The sequence below is a fragment of the Gopherus flavomarginatus genome, chromosome 5 (genome assembly GCF_025201925.1).
Source record: "Gopherus flavomarginatus isolate rGopFla2 chromosome 5, rGopFla2.mat.asm, whole genome shotgun sequence".
NCBI classification, from domain to species: domain Eukaryota; kingdom Metazoa; phylum Chordata; order Testudines; family Testudinidae; genus Gopherus; species Gopherus flavomarginatus.
The window spans coordinates 54,804,460-54,824,473 of record NC_066621.1 but is presented as its reverse complement, the minus strand read 5'-3'; the positions used below and the strand labels follow the sequence as shown (position 1 = coordinate 54,824,473).

General features: G+C 39.8%; 1 protein-coding gene across 1 annotated transcript in view; it reads right to left on the bottom strand.

Moving 5' to 3' along the window:
* Positions 1–10,843: 10,843 nt before the first annotated feature.
* USH1C (USH1 protein network component harmonin) overlaps positions 10,844–20,014 on the bottom strand; it is a 102,130-nt gene continuing 92,959 nt past the window's right edge. The window contains exons 19-21 of the mRNA XM_050955814.1: positions 19,806–19,915; positions 18,618–18,673; positions 10,844–12,641 (exon numbers count right to left, since the gene is read on the bottom strand). Coding sequence (XP_050811771.1) covers positions 12,629–12,641; positions 18,618–18,673; positions 19,806–19,915 — 179 coding nt within the window. The 3' untranslated portion in view covers positions 10,844–12,628. The remainder of the gene's footprint in view (positions 12,642–18,617; positions 18,674–19,805; positions 19,916–20,014) is intronic.

Genomic DNA, 20,014 nt, shown 5'->3' with positions numbered 1-20,014 from the left:
TGACGGGATAAGGTAAACCTGTTTCTTGGACCATGATGCTGCCCAAATTCATCACAAATATAATAAATACAGGGAACTCCAGTCTTCAATGTGCAATCAGTAGTGCTCCCACCCCTGTAACGTTTCAGATTAGCATTGACACTTCTTCTGGGGTGTACGCCACAAATGCTTTGCACAGTGAGGTATACCTTGACCTGTCATGAATGCAAAAAACAATGGGGCTTTCCAGAATGTAAGGGAAAGTGTTACTTAACCACGACAAACATTTTGCAGCCTTTGTCAAATCAAACCATCTTGCTTTGAACACAATAACTAACTCAGTATTTCAACTGGGATGAGTACACAAATGTACTTTCAAAGCAAGAATGTACAACTCATAAGCTCAACTGGAAAGGGGGAATGAATATTGTAGAATGAGATGTGTATAAGAAAGAGGTATTAAAAAGGTACCATTACACCACAGTACAAGTGCCTTGATAGGACCAGACTGTGAGTCTCTCTGGTGAGTTATTCACATGAGTAGTCTTGTTTACGTCAGTGGGACTATTTGTGAGAGTAATTGGGCACCAACAGGAATAAGGGGTTCACAGAACACATTCTTAGATTCTCCATTAGTTACCGGTAAATCAATTCATGTGAACATTCTGGTTAAAGATTCTTCAAGAGAGGAATTCTTGACAGGATTTTTTGTTTTACTTCACACAAAAATACACAAAAATATAAATAGTTGTGAATAGCAGCATAATTTAATGGTATTTTTGTGTAACATTACTGTGATACAACTCGCATTCAGATACTCAAAGAGTATAAAGTAAATGAGCTACTAATGAGCTACAGTTCCATTGTTTGGTATATATTCCAAGTCAGAAATCTAAGATTTCCTATATGTTCAGTGGGTCTGATTCTCTTTTGACTTACCTCTGAGTGTATCTTTATGGAAACCAGTTGAGTTAAAGTGGTTTTTGTGAGATCAAAGTCAGACCTTCCTTCAGGCTCAGGGTTCCTTTCAACATGGGAGCTGAGTGCATGTGCAGAACACACTAAAGGTGCATGGTGTTCATTTGAGTATATTACTTTATACCTTGTTAATATTCAGTACAAAGGTTAGCTCAGCAACTTCCACGTCATTCATCTTCCTCTTCCTGCATATGCACATTCAGTCCCAACATAAGAGCTAGTAGCATATTCAATAGGGTTTTTTCCTGGTCATTTGTCCATTTTCCTACTTTAGGAAAGAGTCAGGAGTCCAGACTGATGTCAGAGAAAAACAAACTTTTTACTTTTTGGTTGGGTGCAGCAAATTAGATACTTTATTATTTTTAGCAATTGCGTGGTGGGAGAGAGCTAAACAGGTTTTTTTTTACAGGTAAACAGTTACAGCAAGCATTTATACCTTTTGCTATATATAATGATGAGCAACAGCTGCATTTTGTTTATATTAGGTTATTTTGATTTTTTTTAAAATTTAGACTATAGTTTACATTTTATACTTTATTTAACACAAGGTTGCAATAATTTTGCACAGTTTTTTTTTATTTTCCTTACACAATTTTTGCTTCTATAAGTCTCGTATTATTAGGGTTACAGCAAGCCTAACTTTTGCTTACCAAAAAAAGAAAAACTTGTTTGCATTAAAATCCCCTTCAAATTTCTGTTAGTTCTTGCTTTACTTTTACACTGAGATACCTTGTAATGAGCATGCCTATGTCCTCATTGATTTCAGCTGGCTTTGCAGGCACTCAGCACCTTTGAAAATTAGGCCCCATGTGTTTCAAGTTGGGCACCAAAATACAAAGGCAATCAAAATGGGTGGGCACATGTGAACATTTAGATGTAAAGCATCTAATTTAAAGTGATCTCAGCTAACCTCCCGTTTCCTCCTAGCCACCCGTGTATTCTGTCGTAAATGAACATACTGTTGAAATCATTGAACTGTCGGACTGTACCTGTTCATTTGATAGCATTAAATGGTCAATGTTTGGGCAACTTCCTGCAGTATGTTCAAATGCCATCTATTTCTCAGGAGAATAAACTAAGAACAAACTCGTGCCAATGAACAACTTGTGCTCAGGCGCAAATGTGTTATTCTTTTGTAAATGTTGTAGTTACTGACTCAGTTCAGTGCTTCTGAGATTTACTTACCACATACTGAAATGTCCCATATTCAAGAGTTTCTGCATGCTTATACTATAGGAGGGAATCATATACACTTCCAAAGAAATAGATATCAATGTATTCATTTCTAAACAATTTAAGGGGCAAAAGTCACTAGCAACTGGTCCCAAAAATCTCATACTAACTTTAAATCTAAGATGTGAATTATTTGTTAAAGGTCATTAGGAACACAACGAAACTACCACCTTTCTTCTTCAGAAACAAAGGACGGCTTTCTTTATAAGTACACATGAAGACTACAATTAGTTGCTTTGTTTCTTTGCCATCTGGGAATTGGCCCAAGTTATCTTCTGAATTATCAAGTGAATTATCTCTGCATTACAATTAAAAACAAAGTCAAAACAGCACCTTAGATTTGGAGTTTCACTGTGTACTTTAGCTGTGCCATTACTAGCTAGAATTATGCAAATACGCATGAAAAAGAAAGCGAGAAGTTTTACAGTTGGGTGAGCTTTTTGGAGCTGGAAAATTTTTCAGTGTTTAACTGTATAGATTATGAAATGAAAACCTGGTTTTCCATGTAGATCTAAAAATCACAACATTGCAGATCATTTTAAATGAACAGGTTTACAAGTTTTCTCAGAAAAGTTTTACCCTGAACATTCTAGTTTAGTTTTCCTGTTGTATCCATAATGAATATGACTTTATGGCCTTAGTGCTGCAGTCCTACCACAGGCAATATTAATCTTGGTGTCAGCATCTTAGCCCACACATGGACTGTGGCTGAAGTTTCTAGAGGAACAAAACTGCCATTGCAAAATCAATGAAAATGGGACGCCTAACTTCGTAGGGTCCTTGGAGTCCTCAGCCTGTAGGCTTAGATCTTACTTTGCATAGAGTTTTCCATACCATTTTTAATTTAAAGTGTATTAGAGCAGGGGTCAGCAACCTTTCTGAAGTGGTGTGCCGAGTCTTCATTTATTCACTCTGATTTAAGGTTTCGTGTGCCGGTAATACATTATAACATTTTTAGAAGGCCTCTTTCTATAAGTCTATAATATACAACTAAACTATTGTTGTATGTAAAGTAAATAAGGTTTTTAAAATATTTAAGAAGCTTCATTTAAAATTAAATTAAAATGCAGAGTCTCCTGGACCGGCAGCCAGGACCCGGGCAGCGTGTCACTGAAAATCAGCTCAAGTGCCGCCTTCGGCACGCCGACCCCTGCATTAGAGGTTGCCGACCCCTGCATTAGAGAGTGTTACTCTTTGAGACACTGCAGATTTGTCTGTATCTAGCAAACCAGTGTTCACAAGTCATTGGGATTTGGAGAGTCTAGATACAAGTTTTAGATAAATCCATTCTAAGCATGAAATGTGGAAGGTTACCTGACAACAGTAAATCCTGGGAGTCCCCCATTATCCAAAATAGGACTAAAATTCCTATGACCATCTCTGTGTTCCAATTAACGAGAAACCCACTGCTCTGAATTGCAGGTCCTCAAATGCCCTTACCCTGTGGGGAGAGTTAGGTATTTGGCATGTGTGAGAAGCAGGTTGCTTCACACCTGTCTCCAGTAATATGCCTGATCCCACATCAGTGTTATAAGTCTGCTGCACCCTCACTTCTTTCTTCCCTCATCTTTCAATTGTCATGAACGCTGATGAAAATAAAAAGGTTTTGTTGCTACAAAATAATACAAACTGAGCACCCAGCCTCCTGGTCAGTGCACTGACAACTGCCTCCCAAAGGGTCAACACTTAGACTTTGTCCCAGTTTGCCAAACCACCTAACTACCACCTGTTAACTAGCACAGTGGTGCACTAAGGAAGACGATCCCTCCCACGAGGCTTAGGCAATTCACCATCAGGGGAGAATTCCATCCTGACCAGTACAAGTTCATTTTGCCCTGGCCAAAATGTGTTGGGAAGCACGGGTGACTTTAAACCACCTTTCTATTTCTCTGACCATGGAGCCAGTCATGGCTGTCCTAACTTATGCCCAGTTTCCTATGACCCCAATGGTCCATTCCAGCAACCAGGGATTGCCACAGCATAGAGGAATGCTGGCAATATCCCTTTTCACCCAGATACACCTCCTATTCTGGGTCAAGGATGCTCAGATACTACAGTGATGGGTACCATATTATAGATAAAAATTCCATTCTTATTTCTTCCTGAGCAACACAGCTGACTTTAAGTTCTGCAACTGTTCAGTGGTCTTTGATTAAGAGAATGTTTAAGCAATAAACAATAAATACTTTTGGGCCTGATTCCCTTGGCCATTCTGGCTTCTCTGCTCATAGTTCTAGAGAAATTACATGTCATATAAAAATCCAGTTGTGTTTCCCTGGTGTAAACTAGGACAGAATTTTTGTCTGTTTAATCCCTATATCTAGGTACTTAGCCATCCATTATGTTAATACTTTGAATATATTTGTTCAGTTACACTTTGGTTAAGTTAACTATTTAAAAAACAACATTCATAATCTAGAAGGTACTTTTCATTCCTTGTTTTTGTGGTGCATTTCAGTTGCTTTCAATATAGCAGAAAAAGTCTGATGTAAGAAACCCACCAGCAATAAGCCAGGCAACTTAAAATCTAAAATAGCCTTCCCCCTCAAACAATTCCTCTTCTTACACTCTTCCCTACTCCACACTTTTTGTTGTCCATTTCCGATGCAAATTAATAAAGTAAAATGCCACTGCAATTAGATCTTCTATTCCATGCAGAACAATATTTTACATATTACTTTGCACTGATCTGTCAACCCTAAAGTGACTGTCAAGACATTCATATATGAGTTGAATAAACTGTTGTTTCTATGTAGTACCAATAGATTGGGCTGCCTCTCTCATTCTCTGCGGTGCTGATCTTCCTTTCCTACCACCAACTTTCTGTAGCTGGTGCCACATGCACTCAAATTCCTTTGCAGTATTCCTGAATTCCTTTGAGCAGAGTATAGTGTGAGTAATCAGTTCTCCTTAACAAAGATGTACCATGTGACAGGTGAAGGGAAGGGTTCTGTTCTGGGTTTTGAAGAAAACAATCCAGAGTCAAGAGCACTATATTTAAGATGATGCAAGTTCTAAATCTGACACATCCCACGTCTTCTCTTCATTCATGATTATCTGTATGCAGGACATGATGATTACATTATAAGTCATTGCACTGGAATGGAATTGTCTTAGTAGCGCTACAATTTTTCACCCTCTGTTATGCAGTTCATTCCTTGCATTGTGGTTGGTTGGGGGCTGTCTGATTTGCATTATCTTTGCACATTTGGCAAATCCCTCTGTTCTAACTGGCCAATAGCCAGTGTGAACTAGAATTCAGGGATTTGCAGAAACACTTATTTCTGAATAATTATAATGAGATCATGCAAATTGGTCTATTCCCATTGGCTGTTACAATTAAAGCTGGTCAGAAAATATCCCCCCTTCCCATGGAGATTTTGAACTTTTTTTTTCCTCAAAAAACCAAAACATTTTCAGTTTGGGATATTCAATTTTTTGATGAAAAATCAAAATTTTCCTCAGAAAGCTGACACTTTTTGAAAAAGTTGTCATTTGATAACCCCTCCCTCCAATATTCTGTCAAACAGTTTTGATGAAACATTTTTCACACAGCCCTAGTTAAAATCCACCTGTTCTGGCTGGTACCTGTGCTCAGAACTCTCAAGCTGTTTGCCAGAAACAAAGATGCAGGCTCACCTTCCCTTCCAGAAAGGACAGAACAAAAAGCCCCTCTCAAAGGTACTGCAAGAGAAACTTTGTTTTAAAAAGGAGTTCAACTCTTGATTTCTGTCCTGCTCCCTTCCCCTACAGGTCAGCAAAAGTACTTGTCTACAGAACAACTGTCAGATTTGTATTTATGCTCTTTGACCCACTCTCTCCCTCCTAAATTCACTTTTAAGCACTGTGTAAACAAAATCTCTTTGCAGCTGCTTTAGGCTGAAGAGTTTTGCTGACTTGTGAGAAGGAAAGTAGTTAGAGGAAATAGAAGATGGGGAAAGGAGGAAGAAACTTTTTTTAAACATTCAATTTAAATTCAGCTCATTTTCTGCTTTCACTTAAAATTCAAATATTTAGAATTAAGTGTAACCATAACAACTCTTTATAATAAGCACTTGCTGGGCTAACAGACCTTGGCCTTGGACTTTAGGCTCTGATCCAGTAAAGCACTAAAGCATGTGCATAGTCCTATTGAAATCAATTGACTTCAGCTGATTGATGGTTGATGATCCTAAAGTTAAGCATGTGCGTAAGTTCCTTGCTGGATCAGGGCCTTATTAGTCACACGATATGGTCATTGCCTGGTAAACAGGAAGCAGCTTCTAGCCATGATTATGTACCAATGTAAATAACCTTTCAAAACTGCATCCCCCACAAGTGATATCCACTATATTAATAACTATGTGTTGAGTTTTTCCAGTGCTGGAAAATCTATATAGAACTGCAGTGGATCAGATGCTGTATTTTCTCCAAATAGCTAAATAGTCAACATTTAATGCCAGCATTTAACTATCCAGCAGCTGCCAGTCTGCAGTGCACCTATTACAAGTTAATACCTTATAAAACTTATTTTCTTTGTTTGATGCACTAGCAGTATTTTAGGACACATCTAAGGACATATTTATGTTTTGCCTCTGGTCTCTCGATCCTCTTAGTACTGAACACAATTTACTTTTCAAAGCGGTGTTTTTTTATACTTTTTCCTTTTTGCCTCCCTTCATTTTATTTAGAATCTTGTGAATGGCTTTCCCATCTCCTTTTCCAGTTAGCAGTTTCCCTTCTACTCCAGTCATGTTTCAATGAAAGCTGAAAAGGCCGCGGCTATTTCAGATAACTTACTACAAATGTGCATAGTTCCTGACCACACCAAGCTACTATATCTTTTTTCTCTGAAATCATAAAGTTAACAGAACTCTAGGAACAGAGTTTTTTGCCCCAAGTGTTCCAGCAGAGGGCACACAAGAATGCAAAATATTTTTGCAGGTCTCTCAAAGACAGATACTATTTTTCTTATGTTAATTCCTTGTTGTGGCAGACCTGAAAAAACAAAAAGCTAATCGGCTAGGGATTTTCAAAAGCACGTAACATGATTTAGGAGCACAAATTCCACTGAAAGTCAACAGGACTTTTGCTCTTAAATGACTTAGATTTTGAAAATCCCATCCAGGTTTGTGATTTGAGGTGTTGTAAGGGAATCTGGGTTTTATGAGTCTGGTTCTAACTATCTGCTCTGGTCCTACTGAAGTCAATGGCTAAATTCCCATTGACTTTGTTAGGAGCAGGAACAATCTTCACCTAGTAACCAAGGAATAAACATCTAAAAGAAATAAGAAGAGAAAGAGAGAGAAGAAAACAGAAGGGGTGGGGGGCATGAGAAAGAAGAGAAGCACAAAAGAAAAAAAAAAGGGAAAATAGAGAATTAAAATAAATGGAAACAGAGTGGGAAGGGCATTTCCTCGGGACCCAAAGCTGTTAGTGAAAAACACAATTCATTAAAACAGCCACACTATAATTTCAGATGGGGGACAAAAATGAGCATTGATCCCCTGTGAATGTGCACCCCCTGCGCATGTGCATGTAGCAAATAGCCCGCTCAAAGTTTCTCCAGAATGCAAACCTCCACATGAGGATTCTGGCAAACAGAAAATCCTTAATGTAAAAAGAGAAGACACACAGAAATCAGCTGACAACAGGAATAATTATATAGGATAAAGTGGGCAGATAAACACTGAAGGAACATTTAGACATTGGGACCAGATTCTACCAAGATTGACCTATGGTGACAAAAGGGGGACTTTAGGGTTACAAACATGGTGAGTCTGAAGACCAGTTCCTTCTGAAAAAGGAAAAATAGCGTTTCAGTGGGTCAGATTCTCAGGCCTGGTGCTAGCCTCTTTTTGCTGCCTGAGTGGTGCAAAGGGGTCAGAAATGGGCTATGTCAACCCAGCTAACAATTTCCCAGGTGGTGGGGAACTCTCCTTTAATGTAAAGTGGCTAGAGCTGGTTTCTGTAGTAACTGCCCTGGCACAGCTTTGCCAATTCACAGCTGACATAGCTCATATTCGCAGATGACAGTCTCTTAGGGACCACATAATCAGATGTCACATATGAAACTGTCATAGCCTCAGTATGGCTGCTCTGAGAATCAGGGAGCCATAACTGGCCTCTGAGGTGACACAACCCTTGTTCAGGGCAATGGTATAAACTGACAGTCTAGCCCACCGTTTGCAAAGTGCTGAGATTCTTGGAAGGAAAATGCTACTTAGTTCAAAGTATTATGAACGAATGCAACCAATTTAAAGGAGCCTACCATATTGATGTGTACACAGCCCCCCACAAGGTATGTGTGTGTATTTTATATAAATAAAAGATACTGCTTTTAAAGAGGCATGACCTCTTTAAAAAGCATATTAAGAGGAAAATATGTATCATATGCAAAAGCTATAGCTAAACTGGGCTTTTAAAAAATATTATTTGTGTTGTGGTAGGGCCTCAGGGCCCTGATCAGGGCTCCTTAGTGCTGTGTGCTGTACAAACACACAGCAAAGTTTTATGCCTTCTATCCATAAGACTTCACATACTTTGTCTGTGACAAACACACAAAGCAGATGGAGAAGCCACAAGTCACTCCTACAATTCGTGCTTCAGCTCAGAGAGTGCGAGGATGAGCTGAAGACAACTGTGACTAACAGGGCCAGGAAATTCCTGAGAGAGTAAGAATGATTGCTAACAGTTCTGAGAAAATCTTCCTTGGACTATTTATCCCAGAGAGTGATAGTGGCCTTAACCAAACAAACAGCTCTGAGAAACTAGAAATATTCCCTCTGAGATTTGAGTAAAGGAAAAAAAAAAAGAAGAGAAGTTTATGCTAAAGGCAGTTAGACACACATGTGATATTGTTCGTATGGCACTCAGACCTGTTGCTGTTTAGTGTATCTGATCAGAATTTCCATACTCTGAAAGAAGACACCGTATCTCAGCTGGATAAAAGAGAAGGTCCCATTTAACTTACTGCAGTCGTCTAGTAGCTGGTTTGATTCACCTACAAAAGGACAGGAATCCCCTAATATGAGTTATGTAATCATGTAAAACCTATTACAGCAGCCAGGAAACAATATGATGGCAGTTCAAATGGTGCCTTTGACTTATTTAAATACCTTGGAAAATTCTGCATAAAGATGTATCCAGTGAAAAAATTGCTTGAAAACTGAATTTATTTCTAGCTTAGGATCTTTAGCATGAATGGCTAGAAGAGGTGAAGAAATGACTCAGCTCCTAGATTTGTGATCGCTAGAATGAACAAGAAGGAAACACTACATGTCCAATTGTTAAAAACAGATTTGAGGTTCCAGAAGTTTCAGCAGCTTCTTTTGAGTGTTCCCACGTTTGCCACCAAGGTACTGAATCAGAACTAACGGATACAACTCCTCCAAGAAACCAGTGCTCAAACATCAGTGATGGATGGCAATATAACACCCCTCAGAGAAATGCTTTTCTCAGCTGCCTCTTATGCACTGTAAGTGATGTCTGAATAAATCAGCTGGTTAGGTAGAAGTGGAGAGGACGTACGGTCTTATGCTAGGGAACTATGCTTTGGTTTCAATTTATAGTTCCACCCAGGGCCGGCTTTAGGAAGTGTGCGAGCCAAGTCGAACAGTTTCGACAGGGCCCTGGCAGGGACGACTGAAAAAAAAAATGTAAAAAAACACATGGGGCTTGTACTCACCAGGTGGTGCTCTGAGTCTTTGGCAGCCTGTCCTTCAGTCGCTCCAGGTATTCGGTGGCACTGAAGGACCCACTGCCGAAGTGCTGCCAAAGACCCGGAGCGCCGCCAGGTGAGTAAAAATTAAAAAGGCACCTCTAGCCAGGGAAGGGATTCTCACTGGGCTCGGGGCCCTCTTAGGTGAGGGGCCTGATTTGAGAGAATTGGTGGAACAGGCCTAAAGTTGGCCCTGCACCACAGACTTCCCAGGTAATCTTGTTCACTAATTCTCTATGCCTCAGTCCCCCATCTGAAATAAAAAAATGGACATATTTCCTCTCTCTCACACCGTGTCTAGTCCTGTCTACTTAGATTGTAAGTTCTTTGGGTCTCTCTTTCATATGTCTGTACAGTGCATAGGGCACTAATCACAGCTGGGGCCTCAATCTCAGTATACTACTACTCTATCTGCTGCAGGTGTGTCACAGGATACACACCTGCAGCAGATATACACTGAGGGTATATTGAGTGTTCTACTTTTGATAGGATCACTAGGCTGCATGATACTTTTCACTAGACAGTGCAGAGGGAAGCAACATGCGGCAAGTGGGGAGCCAGAGCAGAAGAGGGAACATGCTGTGTTGCATTTTCCCTCCTTGGCCCTATTTTGATGTGCTTAGGTTATTCCATTTGGTAGGGACTCTACATCTCTGGGAAGGGAGCAGGTGAACTCTGTAGCATGTCCCCAAGCAACTGGGCATATCTGAAAATCTGGGAGAGGGTTACTGCTGCTCAGACCAGCAATAGCTCCATCTATCAATCAACAACTTTCCCTCCAGCCCCCTGAAGCGTTTTTGTTTTGCTGCAAAGAAGCTCGTTATTCCAGATTGGCTTGGAAAAACTGTATCCTCAGCAGATTGCTATTATCTGCTATTATAACCCCAAGACATGTGCGCAAAAAAAGAAATAGGAGTTCTTGTGTTTGGCACAATCAATTTTATTCTTGCGCTATTTATTTGTAAGAGAGTGATGTTAACATGTATCCTACCCAGATACATAAACTGGTTTACTGATAGATTACTGCATGTGAAACCAAAGAGATTAGCTCACACTTAAAGATAATCAGTGCACATAGTGGTACACCATTATGATTCAATTTGAAATTAATACTTTGTTATTTTGTCATGTTATACATTTAGGGCCTGATCCCATATGCCTTGAGCAGATAAAATTTCTAGCGTGTGTAAACCGTGGGCTTCAGCTCTTAGTACATTAGAAAGGAATAACCTAAAGACAACATGACATGCAATATACAGATATGAATATATGTAATGTCTTTATGTTTGAAATCTGATGTAATGGAATATTTAGATGATATAGGGGCTGATTCAGTAAGAGAGCTAAACCAATTTACCCTGCCAAGGATCACGCCTTCTGTGTTATTAACATCTACTGGGTGCTTGAATATGATAAGATTTTGCACTTATTTAAGAAAGTATTTGATTGAGAAATAAAATCTGTTAGTTTCTGCTTGATTTTCTCGTCGTTAAAATGTCTGTGAAATTAAAAACTGCTTAGATCTCTGTGCATGTTGTTATTTAGGGTAATCTAAGGAAGGCAAGATGAACTTTTACTGCAAGAAATGTTCAATGGCTTTAAAAGATTCAGAACAAGTTCTAAAAAGTACAATTTTATCAGACAATTTCTTTATAAATCACATTAGTTACTATAATCTAATATTAGTTAACTGTAAGACATTGAGTCATTAATAATATGAGGCTGTATTTTGGGTCTGATCTTGCACCCTTAACATTAATATTCTCATTGGGTACTAATCACATGAGTAAGGGTATCCTTAACTGGGTCTCTTCACCCATTGATACCTGAGGGCCTGATCTGCTACCAATACTCAGGCTGTCGTACCTCATTCTGAACAAGTGCATTGACCTCAATGGGAATCTTTGCTGACTAAGGTATTATGCAATGGATGAAACCTACCTCTGTACAGACAATCAGCATAAATCCTTTGCACCATTTAAGCTCCTCCCCAAGCATTCAAAATCAGTATAGGTCAGTGGTGGGCAGCATGCGGCCTGTCAGGGTAATCCACTGGCAGGCTGCCAGTTTGTTTACTTTTACACGGCCGCCCACAGCTCCCAGTGGCTGTGGTTCGCCCACCACTGGTCTAGGTCTTCTGCACAGTGGTGAATTTCACTGTGTGTATGTAAGGGAGGCAGAATTGGGCTCTGATTGATTTACGAGGATAATCTCTATTAATGTTAACAGGAGTTACAAACACTGACACCTCAGACCTCATTAGAAAAATACAATATATAGGGTACAAATGACAGTCAGCCCCCTCCAAGCTTCCTTATGAAGCTGCTTGAGAGAAAGTATATGATTTTCAACCTCCCATCTGTGCATCCTGATGTACATTTCTAGGCAAACTGCAGGTGCACTTTTGGAGGCCAGTTTTCAAAATTTGGCCCCTAAATCTTACAGAAAAATAGATTTTATAGAATAAACTATTTTGCATTGGCAACATTTCTCAGAAATTATCTTTCTCCTATAACCACATGTTGCTTTGGATCTATGGGAAGAGCATGAAATTACGTAAGTTGCCCAAAGAGTCTAAATATGAGGTTTCTCTCTAGTCCAATTGAATTCTCTGTACAGTCTAAAATCATATTTCTCTCATATAAAAGTAGATTTTGCAAAATTATTGATTTGATATTTATGAATCGGCAGCTTTCTTCAGGGCACAGACTTAGTTTCTTCAGCTTTACCTTCTTTACTTTAAAAAAATGTCCTGCAATAGAAAAGAAACAATTAGCTAGAATGCATCTTTAGGACTCTGTGATAAGCACCATATAAAATCATGAAATCACAACTGGCTGATTTTGGCTTGCATTTTATCTAACCACGGAGAGAATGACAACAAAATCTTCATGCAGACCTACAAGAGAAGTCTTACCTCAGTCCTTCTAGGGGCCTGTATTCATATTTAGAGAAACCATGAATGAAAAGCATACAGAAAGTTTGCACTATAAACTGAGTTTGAGAAGCAGTTAAGGATAATTCTTGGGACAATCACTGAATGACAGCAGAGTAATAGAAACTGGCCCGCAATAAAAAGGCGAAGAGACATGAATAGTTGTTGACAGGCACACCAAGGTATAATATGAATTGCAACTAGGTCTGTCAAGCGATTAAAAATTAATCAATCATGATTAATCACACTGTTAAACAATAATAGAATACCATTTATCTAGATATTTTTGGATGTTTTCTACATTTTCAAAAATATTGATTTCAATTATAATACAGAATACAAAGTGTACAGTGCTCACATTTATTTTTTATTATAAAATATTTGCACTGTAAAAAACAAAAGACAGTGTTTTTCAATTTTCCTAATACAAATAGTGTAGTGCCATCTCTTTATCATGAAAGTTGAACTTACAAATGTAGAATTATGTACAAAAATAACTGCATTCAAAAATTTAACAATATAAAACTTTAGAGCCCACAAGTCCACTCAGTCCTACTTCTTGTTCAGCCAATCGCTCACACAAACAAGTTTACGTTTGCAGGAGATAATGCTACCTGCTTCTTGTTCACAATGTCACCTGAAAGTGACAACAGGTGTTTGCACGGCACTGTTGTAGCTGGCATCACAAGATATTTACATGCCAGCTGCGCTTAATATTAATATGTTCTTTCATGCTTCAATCACCATTCCAGAGGACATGCGTCCATGCTGATAACAGTCCAAAGCAGTGCGGACCGACGCATGTTCATTTTCATCATCTGAGTCAGATGCCACCAGCAGAAGGTTGGTTTTCTTTTTTGGTGGTTCAGGTTCTGTGGTTTCCACATCAGTATGTTGCTCTTTTAAGACATCTGAAAGGATGCTCCACATCTCATCCCGCTCAGATTTTGGAAGGCACTTCAGGTTCTTAAACCTTGGGTCGGGTGCTGTATCTCTCCTTAGAAATCACATATTGGGACCTTCTTTGCATTTTGTGAAATCTTCAGTGAAAGTGTTCTTAAAATGAATAACATGTACTGAGTCATCATCTGAGACTGCTAGACCATGAAATGTATGGCAGAATGTGGGTAAAATAGAGCCGGAGACATATAATTCTTCCCTAAGGAGTTCAGTCACAAATTTAATTAAGGCATTTTTTTTTAACGAGTGTCATCAGCATGGAAGCATAGCCTCTGGAACAGTGGCTGAAGCACAAAGGGGCATACGAATGTTTAGCATATCTGGCACATAAATACCTTGCAATGCCAGCTACAGAAGTCCCATGCAAACGCCTATTCTCACTTTCTGATAAAATTGTAAATAAGAAGTGGGCAGCATTATCTCCCTTAAATGTAAACAAACTTGTTTGTCTCAGTGATTGGCTGAACGAGAAGTAGGACTGAGTGGACTTGTAGGCTCTAAAGTTCTGCATTATTGTCTTTTTAAGTGCAGTTATTTAACAAACAAACAAAAAAAATCTACATTTGTAAGTTTTACTTTCCCAATAAAGAGATTGCACTACAGTACTTGTATGAGGTGAATTGAAAAATACTGTTTATTTAGTTTGCCATTTTTACAGTGCAAATATTTGTAATAAAATATAACAATATAAAGTGAGCATTGTCTATTCTGTATACTGTGTTGTAAGTGAAATCAATATATTTGAAAGCGTAGAAAAACATCCAAAAATATTTAATACATTTCAATTGGTATTCTATTGTTTAACAGTGTGATTAAAACTGATTAAATGTGATTAATTTTTTTGGATTTAATCACATGAGTTAACTGCAATTAAATCAACAGCTCTAATAGTAACTCTTGTTCTTTGGACTTATGGGAGTAGTAAATTTAGTTGCCTAAATAACTATAAATTCCTAAAATAAGAAAAGTGGGGCTGAGATATTATTCATGTAATTGTTTTCACAACTGCCTGTGTAACAGTAGGCTCTCCCATGTCTGTGTGGGTGAGGATCCAATCTTGCAAGTAAGTGTGCCCCTTCTGAGGACACCACTGGGGCACGAGAGCACTCAGAACTGACAGGATCAAACTATATGTGTGTGTGCATACATACAAGTATTTGTTTTGTGGTGGAAAGAATGATAACTATTCCAAAGACCAAGAGGAAAAAAAAATCAGGAGAGGCACCATGATACACAAACAACAATCAAATGTGCATGGAATCACACTGATGCCAAACAAATATGAGCTCCAGTTTACTGTAACAGAACCCTGGAGGGTCTGATTGTACAACAGGCATTTAGCTAGGGTAACGGACATATTAGATAGAAAAACAGTTTCCTTCAGCAGGAAGCATTATGTCTGTTTGCTGAGGGAACTTGTTTGCTGCCATCAATACACATAGAATGCAACTCTTTGTTTAGGTAAGGTAGAATTTTTCTGATGGAAAGAACTGTAGCTCCATCAAATCCCACTATACCTGCCTCTGCCAGATGAACCTGCTTGTAACAGGCTTACTTAGATACGTTATTTTATGGGATGTTAGATAAGCCACTATCTCGGATATTACTATTAGTCAGTTAAATGGACTGTCACACTCATAATCTCAGATAAAAACTAAATCTGCATAGGGCTGGAGTGTGTCTTTAGGAACAGCCCTGAGTAAGGGTAACTAGGTCCCTCCAGACCAGGCAGAGGACCCTGCTAGTGTCTCAGTTTCCCCTTAGATTCAGTCAGTTACTGACTCCTGGGTCTCTATAGTGATCTCGGCCCAGACCCTCAAAAGGTATTTAGGTGCCTAACTCCCACTGAATATTAGGCAACACAGAGATTATCTTCAATCTCCATCCTGTCCTCAGTGCTTAGAGGTCCCATTTCTTTCCAGGTTTTCTTTTTACTTATATGACTAAAGAACCTTTTACTATTGATTTTAATTTTCTTTGCATGGTTCTTTGTTCTGCTGGGCTTTTAACTGTTCTCCTTTTATCCCTACACTTCTTGATCTGTTTTCCCATAAAACATGCACATGCTCATAAATGCTGATAACTATGCAAATCTTGAAGTTATGCACTTAAACACTGTCAGTTTTCAGTATAGATTAAGGATCTGATTTTTATGGCTTCAAAGCACTTACAACTCCTACTGACTTCAGCTGGAGTTGGGATGCTCAGCACATCTGAAGGTTTGGCCCTCTAAATGTGCTGATCTGACAAAATGCATGTCAGGCAAGAACAGTGAAAACTGCCAGTCACCCACCCAGGGCCAAATCTACAGCTGGCGTAAACCAGTGTAGCTCCACTGAAGTCAATGGAACCATGCTGATCTACATCAGATGAGAATCTGGTCATGCGATATGGCCAAATTCTGCTCCCAGATATTCATGAGCATCTCCAAGCCAGTGGTGCTGTACAATTTGTCTTATCTTATGTAAACTAGTAATGTGTAACAATTCACATGTGTAAACAACATGTAACCTTTTGTCCTACACCTCTAATGTAAAATGTTTTTTAAAAAATGCCCTACTAATTTTTGGAAGATAGTACAGTGATTGGTGCTCCACAAGTGCCTAAAACAGATACGTGTAACCAGACACGTTTTGCTTAGCATATCAAAAAGGAGCTAAAGCAATATAATTTTTTTTTGTTACTTTGACAAGTTAATTCTAATCCCCTCCCAGAGAAAGGCCCAAATGTGTGTGCTACTTTCTCTTATTATATCCCTGTACAGTGTGGCCCTAATCCTTGTTATTGCCTTTAGTTGCTGCCGTAATATAAATAATAATAATAATTATTAATTCAATTATGATCACTAATACAATGTATTAAAATATAGTTTAAATGTTATAATTCTAAACTGCAAGTTCTTGTGCTCTAGCAAAATCAGACAAGGCAAAAGCACAAAGGACACACCAATACACCATGCGAGATCCAGGTAAGAAGACAGGCTGAAGCATGCAATGCACAGGCATGCACATGCTTTGGAAAAAATGCATCCTCACAATGAAACAGTATGTATCAACCCAAATCTGGCTATTCACCACTGCAGTGGCTACAGCTGCAGGAGATACCCTTGTCTGTACACAGCTGCACTGCCTTCAAAACCCTTTCTGTTTGTGTTGGGACTGATTGTTGATGAGGGAATAGTAGGGCTAAATGTACAGAATATGAAAACACACAATAATGATGAAAGTTATTTCATTGCTTGCTGGTACGCGTATAGGTATTAAACATTTTTACTACAGTTTCTGGGTCAGATCCAGAAACCAGCTGGTGTAAAGCAGTGTAGTTCCACTTAAGTCAGTGCAACTACTGTGATTTACACCCTCTGAGGATCTGGATCCCTGCAGGCAATGGGAAATCAGGCTTAATAAAAATTATATAACTTCCCATTACCAGTGCATTTGGCATAGGTACATCTGCAAATATGTCTCCCTGAGGCAAGTTAGAAAACAAAGCTCTGTTTTTGAAAATATCTGTCTGAAATAAAACAACTGATATCAATATAATGTGTCCATTTGGTTTTAACTCACCTGGTCCTTTGCTTAATTGAATATACCAATTTGTTTTGCATGATCTCATTGCTTTAGATATTTGTAATATTCACTAAGGTACTTGGGAGCCTAAGGAAATGTCTACACTCTGAACCATATCAAATGCTTTACTGAAGTCCAGGTAGATTAGATCTCTTGCGTTTCCTTTATCTAAAAAAATCCGTTCTCTTCTCAAAGAAGGAGATTAGGTTGATCTGGCATGATCTACCTTTTGTAAAACCATGGTGTATTTTATCCCAGTTACCATTGACCTCTATGTCTTTAATTGCTCTCTCTTTCAAAATTTGTTCTAAGACCTGGCATACAATGGAGGTCAAATTCCAGCTCAAGGAGAGAGACCTATTAAAAATAGAGCACAGCCAAAGCGGTGAGAGGGGCTAGCCACCCTGAGTACGTACCCGTCCAAGGTGCTAGGCATGTATTTGGGGCAGCTAGTCCTTCCTGCCACTTATGCCGTTCTGGCTACGCTCTGTTTTGAGTGCACTAGCTCAATTAGTGCTAGCGCACTATATTTCCTCAAGGTGGCATTTATACCTTCCAGCTCAAAATGTAGACATACCCCCCATAGTCTCAGTGAATGCCCCAGTTGCTTTTGAAAATGGGATTAAGGCACTTCTGAAAATTCCCCCCAAGTGACTAATTAATTTAATTAGCCAAGTATAGTAGTTGCAGTCCAATAAGAAATAATTAAATCCTCAGGCTTGAAGAAGGAAGTTTATAGCGCAGTGGTTCCCAAACTTGTTCTGCCGCTTGTGCAGAGAAAGCCCCTGGCAGGCCGGGCTGGTTTGTGTATCTGCCGTGTCCACAGGTTTGGCCGATCGCAGCTCCCAGTGGCTACAGTTCACTGCTCCAGGCCAATGGAAGCTGTGGGAAGCCGCGCAGGCAGAGGGACATACTGGCCGCCGCTTCTAGCAGCTTCCATTGGCCTGGAGCAGCGAACTGCGGCCAGTGGGAGCCGCGATCAGCCAAATCTGTGGACACGGCACGTAAACAAACTGTACCGGCATGCCAGGGGCTTTCCCTGCACAAGCAGCGGAACAAGTTTGGGAACCACTGTTATAGTGTATAATAACATCTATGAGGAAGGCAGTTAATGACCATGAATACAGAAGGGCATGTGGATTACAGTAACAGTTAAAATAGACAAACATTCCTTAGTAATGTTATCTGTATGTTAAAAAGCAAACTAGCCAGTCTGTTGTTACTAGCTGTTTAACTGCTGGGGAAACAGAATGTATACACTTACATTTCATCATCATATTCCTTTGGAGGAGACACTGCAATGACTAAGTCAATCCAATCCTGTAAAAAGAATGTATTAGCGTTAGGAGCAGGGCTGGCTCTAGCCATTTCGCCGCTCCAAGCACGGCGGCACGCCGCGAGGGGCGCTCTGCCGCTCACTGGTCCTGCAGCTCCGGTGGATCTCCCACAGGCGTCCCTTCGGATGCTCCACCGGAGCCGCGGGACCAGTGGACCCTCTGCAGGGATGTCTGTGGGAGGTCCACCGGAGCCGCCTGCCGCCCTCCCGGCAACCAGCAGAGCGCCCCTCGCGGCATGCCGCCCCAAGAACGTGCTTGGAGCGCTGGGGCCTGGAGCCGGCCCTGGTTAGGAGAGACTTAAGCAATCAAGTAATTCTCTCTCTCGTTACATGACCCTTTGAAAGTGGAACTTTCACAGAGAGCTTCAACCAGATCAGGATTAAGCATAAAAGGGACAAACTCTGCCCTCAGACACATCCAAGCAACTTCATAGGTGGAAAGTTGATGAGTCAGAGATCTATTGAGAGGTTACTCCACACAGCAGGAGGTGCAGAGGGAAGGCTACTGTACCAACATGGCAATATCATGAGAAGAGTCATGGAGGAATCTATTGCTAGGAGGGAAAAGGGCAACAGGAAAAAGATCTATTTGATACTGGCTGAAGTCAGTCTCAGAAGTCTAAGGAGTGTTTTAACAAGCTGGTTAATTCTGAATTACATCCCAAAATCAACAAATATTTTCTCCACTGCTGTGTATCAGACTCTTAGGATGATCATTTATACCCTGCACTGGGCAATTTTATTAGGTGATATCATTCTTGTTTAGAAGATTCTCACTGTAGCTAAAACACATGCATCTGAGGAAGTGGGTATTCACCCACGAAAGCTCATGCTCCAAAACGTCTGTTAGTCTATAAGGTGCCACAGGATTCTTTGCTGCTTTTACAGATCCAGACTAACACGGCTACCCTCTGATACTAGTTTTTTGTGCATCCCTTGTGAAGGATTAGATAAAACTATGATGCTGTGATAAAGTCCTTGACAATTCCCAATTCATTTTCAATGTTAACATCTTGGAAAGACTTACCATGAACTGCCCAGAGCAGAATACATTTAAACCAAACAACTTGTGTGGCTGCTGTGTACTTCTCAGGGGGAAAACACCCATTCACTTACCCCACCCACATTCCAGGCTTTGGCTAGAGTTGTCTGGGCTTCTGTCAGCGTCACATCAACTAAAATCTTGCCATTCACAGCCATTATTTCATCCCCTTTCACGATGCCTCCTGGTGAAGCAAAAATACCATAGCAGCAACATCATTTCTGTCACAGACTTCTCTCCCAGATGCTGCTTCTTCACACACATTCAACAAACATCCCTATGT